This window comes from Puntigrus tetrazona, chromosome 7 (genome assembly GCF_018831695.1).
Source record: "Puntigrus tetrazona isolate hp1 chromosome 7, ASM1883169v1, whole genome shotgun sequence".
NCBI lineage: Eukaryota > Metazoa > Chordata > Actinopteri > Cypriniformes > Cyprinidae > Puntigrus > Puntigrus tetrazona.
In genome coordinates, this window is record NC_056705.1 from 8,199,961 (window position 1) to 8,207,391 (window position 7,431).

The 7,431-nt window shown below is 37.9% G+C and overlaps 1 protein-coding gene across 1 annotated transcript in view; it reads right to left on the reverse strand.

Annotated features, from left to right (window-relative positions):
• Positions 1-5,648, reverse strand: part of LOC122348921 (semaphorin-3B-like) — a 13,693-nt gene extending 8,045 nt beyond the window's left edge. The window contains 4 exon segments of the mRNA XM_043244808.1: positions 523-585; positions 1,706-1,863; positions 1,948-2,240; positions 5,541-5,648. Of these exon segments, the coding sequence (XP_043100743.1) occupies positions 523-585; positions 1,706-1,863; positions 1,948-2,068 (342 nt within the window). The 5' untranslated portion in view covers positions 2,069-2,240; positions 5,541-5,648.
• Between the last annotated feature and the right edge of the window lie 1,783 nt (positions 5,649-7,431).

Genomic DNA, 7,431 nt, shown 5'->3' on the forward strand with positions numbered 1-7,431 from the left:
TCTTCAGCCATGTACTTAAAAATAGAAAACTATAAATATCATTTTACTGTCACTTTTGATCAATGTAAAGCATCAATGCTTAATAAAAAAATACGATATTCGTAATTCTAGTTCTATATGTACCGTTATAGAGTCTCAACCAACTTGCACCCTCAATATAAAAACATTAACATATTAATTAATAACACTATTATAACATTCATCAAAAAATCTAACGATTATTACAATATATAATGCTCATTAGATTAGCAGATCACCAATATTATGAAACTTCAAAAAAATATTCTATATGTTTTGTAATCATGGTGGTATTTTTTATTAACCCCACAGACCCCCATTTGAAATCTTTGTCTCTACACTGATTTACATCTGTTGGAGCCATTTGGAAGAGATTTGTGATAGCAGTGCTAATTGCCTGAGTGTGTGTGTTTGTGTGTAAACAGCTCATAGGAGAGATGGTACCGATAGATGTGTAAACCGGGTGTGTTGTGACCACAAGATCTGATTATGGCAGACACTTACATTGATGTCTTTCCCGGCCCAGTTGCACTCTTCTCTCCAATCAACAGGCGCTGGCCAGTAGATCTGAGAGAGACAGAGAGAGAGAGAGAGAGAGTCCTAAAGTGAGGAAGACTTCTGGCTAAAGGTTAGGACCTTTGCAGGGTTAGACGTGTTCAGTAGCTTGAGGGACATTCTCTCTGAACCCCATCAGAGATACAGTTAAAACACGTCCAGGGGCGATGCATACATGCACACACATCCACACATAACCACACCTGTGTGTGCTTGCGTGAGTCTAGAGCAGCACACAGTGACCGACAACTCTCACTCATCATTCCTACTTTTTCCTTCCTAAAGAAATAAAAATCCATCATTCTGTCATCGGCATGTTGGCTCGGACCACTATAAATCATCTGGCATGACTTTAAAGGCTGATTAACTTCACACAGAATTAATGTTAAAGCTTCCTCACTGGATCTCGAGCATAAACACGCACACGATCTAATCATGTGTGGGCGGCACAAAACACAGGTGTGTATGGGCTATAAAAAATCCAATCATGTAATCACTTCATTTGTTAATATCAGCTATAAACACTGGATTACTTCCTTAAGGTAAAGAAATGTATGACAGAGAAATGAGAAAACAAGTTAAATAAGCAAATATTGTTAAGAATAAAATACTAGTATTTTTTGTGTAACTGTAAGTATTAGTTTATGTAACTAAAATATGAATATAAAATATAAATATAAAAGCTAAAAAAAATTTATTCCAGCAAAGCCCAAAAAAAATCACAGTAAATATATTTTAATGAATGCACTGTATCGTCATTAATTTTGGCATATTTTAATAAAATTATATTTATGATTATGTTTATTATTTAAATAATTATATTGTAGGGTGCTGGTAATGTGAAGTACTTACAAAACAATCAGCCATTTTATTCTTAAAATATTTGTGAAAACCTAAAGAACTTTCTAACAACAGCATTTAATAAAATTCTCACAAACTTTTTTTTTCGTTTTTTTTCCTGAAGAAGATTTTTGTGAAACTGCCGGCAGGTATATCAGCAAGTTATGATTGACATGGCTACACCTTTGTTTAAAATGTAATTAGCTGATGACAGACATACAGTACAGAAGGAAAGATATTTCCTTTCACACTTCCACTATGGATGAAGCAAGGAGTAAGGAGTGTGCTGTACCTTCTGTTCCTGTTTGCTGATGTTGTCGAGACTGAGAGATAACAGAAAGTTGCGAGCTCCAACAAACAGCCGGCCCCTCTCCTCGTCCAATAAGAGAGCTCCGAAACAACACGAACGCTCCAAGTCAAACCGCTTAATGCCGTTAAACTGCTGGAGATCTGGAAGAAATATGAAAACACAGAGTTAAAAACCGAAACCTGAACGCATTCAGATGTACATGTGACGCAAGCTAGTTTCATCACCTTTATAAGACAGCTTCATCCGGGGTGAGGAAGATGAACCTCCGCTGGATGAAGCACTGATACCAATCAGCCCGAGCAGGACCAGCGAGCTGTACATCATCATCATCACCATCGTCATCATCTTCTGAGGAAGACCGGTATTTCTTATCAGCTATAAACCGCAGACAGCTGCCACACAGATGGTTGAATGGGATGCTGGTTTTCGTGGCAGCTGTTGCAGTGACGGCTCTCAGGCGTTCTGTGTGTTGTTACAGTGATGCCGTGGATGTAGATTTTCCTCTCTACGCTGAAAGCTGGACAACAGAACAACAACAAAAAGTGTTAGACTTTTCATATCCTTTTCAGAGCCACTATTCAGTCCTTACTGACCCCTTGCTCACCCACTCCTACAGCACAGTCTGATAATAGCCACGATATTTCAGATATGCCCCGCACACACACTCACACGCTTTATTTCAGCAGCAGATGGTCTAAAGCTACTGTCCTGTCTAAGATGAGAAGGGAGAAATCTGATCTCATATTACACACACACACACATATATATGCTCACTCAGAACTGGATGTCAAAGCATTCGTTCTTGTTGAGCCTCTCATTTGGTCTTTTTATGGTTCTGGTGCAGGTTCATNAAAGCTACTGTCCTGTCTAAGATGAGAAGGGAGAAATCTGATCTCATATTACACACACACACATATATATGCTCACTCAGAACTGGATGTCAAAGCATTCGTTCTTGTTGAGCCTCTCATTTGGTCTTTTTATGGTTCTGGTGCAGGTTCACTGAATGGCCAAAGTGGAAGCCAAGATCCACTCGGTCAGAACACCGTCCAGCTCTCATTTCAGACCAACAACATCTAATTGCTGCGTGAGGATGTGTGTGTGTGCTTGCTTATTGCACTAGGACATATTCACCATTTGGAGGGTAAAGAAATGATAAATTAGAGGAGAGAACATGCTGTATAATTTTAAACCATATCATTCAGACTTCCATTGAGATAAACTCCTGAGATTCTCAAGCTAAAACAGGAAACTCTTAGTTAAACAATCACTGAACACACTGATGTATTTACACACTTCTTGGTTTCAATTTTCTTACTTTATCTCACATTTTGGGTGTAATATATACACATAAGACTATGTGTGTGAGTTCAATATGTCAGACAATTTAAGGGGAATCTATATATTTATTTATTTTATGCTGCTCTTTTTCAATTCAACCTCTCTTTCAGGCAAAATGAAACAGAGCAACTTTTTGTTTCTTTCCTCATGTCTTTTGATGTTTAGGTGCTTGTAACAGACAGATGGTATTTATGTACATGCTGTTCTGCAAACTCACGCAGAATCTGTGAAATATTAAACGTTTAAAAAATAAAAGGGACCATAAAAATTGCATTTTGTTTTAGCTCAGTACTTCCCTAAATAAGTTTTCATGTAACACATCGTTTTTTTATATATCCCGACTAACAACACAGAAGATCTTTATCGGACAAAACATTGGTTATTTTAAAAACCAATTTAAAACCAATTTTAAATTTGTTAGATATATAAGTAAATGTGTATTTTTTGTCCTACATTGTGCGGGCAAGCCAACAGTCCTCACAATGAAAACGGCCTAAAAACCTCCTAAAGAACATGTCTATGAAAATAGAAACATGCTAAAAGTTTTGTGTTAGGCTTAAATGTAAAGTTAGACAACCGAAAATATCATTAGCTTGGTCCTATTATGAAAAACAATGCGTGTGTTAGAAAAGAAAGAGAATGATAAGTGGAGGAAGATAAAACAGAGGGGGATACATTTCAATTTTTTAACATTTGTTACATCTCAAAAGCCCTTTAGCAACACACACCAATACTTTACATACCCATTTGCTGCAGTGTTGAATTTTAATAAGTGTTAGTGAGCATCACCAGTAAGATGAGAGGAGANNNNACACACACACAGAGTTTTCCAGCAGTGCTAAAATGTACAGAATCCTGAAAAACTAGATTATCCTCCAGCGTCTTGATTTTTGTATTTATTTTACACAGAGTAACAAACATAGCAGCATCCCAAACCAAATATAAAAAGTGCTTTGTTCTTTCTTCCTCTCTTTCTGTTTCTACTGCTGTGAATAATGGAACTATTCACACTGGCAGACAGCACAAGTCTTATAATAAAACACACGAACACACAGCACACACACAGTCCCTCTGTCTATAGCGCTGTCACACTGATTAGCTGTGCTAATTTACTATAAACACAGTTAATATGAGCTACTGCAGGACCGTGTGTGTGTGAGAGAGAGAGAGAGAGAGAGAGAGAGAGACACGCATTCAAGTACATCCAGCAAGGTTCACACCCCCCATCCTGGGAGATTTATACAAGAGTAGAGCAGAAAAGTGCATCCCAGCGCCCTTCACATCTCTTTAAGCAAAGAGGCTGTGCCAACGCAGCAAATCGTACATCATCATTACAGCCAAGGCTGGAGCAGGACACGTTCACACACACATACACACACCCACAGAGGAAGACTCCTCCACAGGCCTTAAAACCAGACTAAATGCTGCTGAGTCCCAAATAAACAAACAATAATTAACCTTAAGACCTCAATGCCACAATGACAACACCAGACAAAACAAACCAAATGAGAGAGAAAAAGAAAGAAGAGAGAAGGAGGTAACTGTGTCATGAGCCTCTTGGTGCAAGCGAGATCCTGAAGAGAGAGAAAGAGTGAGAGAGAGAGTGAAAGAGAAGAGGAGAAAGGAGTCGATTGTTCTGCTGAGCGGCTCCTCTGGACTGAGACCAACTGTCAGAACCTCCAGTAAGGGAGCGAAAGAGAAAAGAAAGATTGAAACGCGTGAGGAAAGGCCTTTGCTCACATGCAGGGGGAAATAAAGGGGTAGTTCACAAAACAAAAATAATTCTGCCAACAATATTTCACCCTCGTGCTGTTCAAAACCTGTACAACCTCATGAGAGTTCATGAGAAAAGTCAAGATGCCCGATTCATTTACTGTTCTTCTGAATCAGATCTTTTCACTGAATCAGTTGATTCTACATACAAAACATAAAAAATTACAACGTTCAATCTAAATATGTGAATTATTCAAAAAATCTGTGAACAAAGGTAAATGAATCACAATGAATCTGCTCTCACTTTAAATTATTGCATGGGCTCAGATATACAATATTGATAATATATAATTGGTAATAGTCATCTTTATTTATATGCAGTAGTGCTTTTTACAATACTGATTGTGTCACAGCAGCTTTACAGTGTCAACAGGAAAAGGCACTTACATGGTGCTTCTCAATTCTAAGTCCCTAGCTTAAAATCTCCGGTAGTGCAGATTAATAGTTTGAAAAAAAAAAACTAACAAAACAAACAAACAAAAAACGTTGCTCAAAATTTCAGTTTCTGGGTTTTGATGTCATGCGATACATGTATTTTGTAATGACAGCACGATTAAACAATAACAGACTTTTCGTTTTCAGATGAACTATTCCTTACACTAAAGGTAACCAAAAGTAATTTTTATATAGCAGAGACCAAAGAGAAATGTCCTTCTTTGTTAAGCGTTTTCAGTCTTCGTACATTGTAAAAAAGACAACCCACCTTGCTGACTTTTCGGCGTTTTTTTCAGGCTTTGTAGGTCCAACAAGGTCACGCTGGCACACTAACATGAGTTCCTCTCCTCTCTGTAGTCTCTCTCCCTCTCTCAGGCACATAGATGTGAACATAAAACTGCTCCAAACACTTGCTTTACATCATCTACTACACTCTTTGAGATAAAACTTTGTATACACATAACAAAGACAGACACAAATCCTTTCAAATGGAGTCCAGAGAATGAATTTGGCGGCTCTTAGCCCTGTCAGAAGTGAAACAGCAAGTTTCAGCATGTGTGTGCANGTGTGTGTGTGTGTGTGACTGCAGTGATCTCCCAGGTCAGCCACAAGCCCTCAGTCCATTTACAATAATACACACAAGTACAAAGCTCTCTCACACAGAGACTCTGTCAGAATGATAGATAGAATGAACTTTAAATTAGATGAAAAAAAGAGGAAAGCTGGATACAGAAAGAGAGTTTAGAAGAGGAAGGGATTTAGATGGTGGAATGTATTGAACCAGCTCTCAGACTACCACCGCTATTAGCATTGTTCACACTTAGAATTGATTCGATTTGAACAAAATAGTAACCATAAGTACGACACTTTGGCTCACAACTTTGCCATAGAAACACCCTAGAAAAGCTTGTGCACCCATGCAGAACACCTCATATAGAGGTACACCTTATATATAGAGCCTCACTCTTCAAAGAATAATTGTAATGTTTTGTACAATACCATAATAGCCACACACACACACACACACACACACACACACACACTTTTTGTGTTTGGCAAGGATCCATGGTTGCGGGGCTCTGTACAAACACTTCTGAGGGGTTGAGGACTTAAAGGACAAAAAGAGGTATTCTCTCTTTTTCTCTCTCTGTCTCTCTCTGTGTCCCAGATAATAGTGCTCCTTAACCCCAGTCTGGTTTTCTGATTACCATGGTAACGCTGGGTTTTTGATGTGTGTGCTGCCGTATAATCTTTAAAGTCTATTAGACACTTTACACCCCTCGAGTTCAAGAGGTACTCTGATACCGTACTCAAAGACTACAGATTTGTGTGTTAGAATAGGTGTGTGTGGACACAGACAATGTACCGTTAATGTATTGTTTCTTGTGTAGAGTTTGTAGGATCAGGATCAGAGCCAATAGAGTGGTGAGCTTTTACTGCTGTTTAATCAGAAAGTACCCCTGTAAAACAACAGAAGATGTCATTTCAATAAGTTTGGCAATAAATGAGGGGCGTTCCTCTAATAAATGTTAAACGGAGGACAGAAAGTTCAGAAAGTTGTAAACTCGTGTCCCTTACCGCAACATCCCACGACTTCAACAAATAAGCATTATCTCAGCATGACGTAGCTGACGTCAATAACAACTTATGCATCATTCACTGCTTGTTAAGGGACTAGTTCTTCCTGTGAGCACTTTTCTCTTATGTAATGCAGAAAGTGACTTGAATTCAGCTCCAGCGTACAGGCACTTTTGCTTCTGTGGACTATAAAATAAGATCTCTTAAAAACTTTTCACATTTTTACTAATTTAATTTATCCACTGAACATCTTCAACTTCTGCATCACTGAATACTGTCATGCTTTTTTCCGGAAATGCCAACCAGTGTCCTTTTCGTCGCATCATATTTTATGATGCAAATACAGTAATATCGACATTTTTTTAAGGTTTTTATTTTTTTCACAGCTAGCTTTTTAGGTAAAAAATAATGGCACACAATCCAATGATTTATTTAGTGATGTTCACTTCTTTATCATTTGTTTTCACGCAATACAACTTCATATCTCAAGATTTAACTGTCTCCTTGGCAAATTAAATAAATATGTATAGTACATGAATAAATAAATAGTGGGACAAAATGGTTGAAATGACACATGAGAA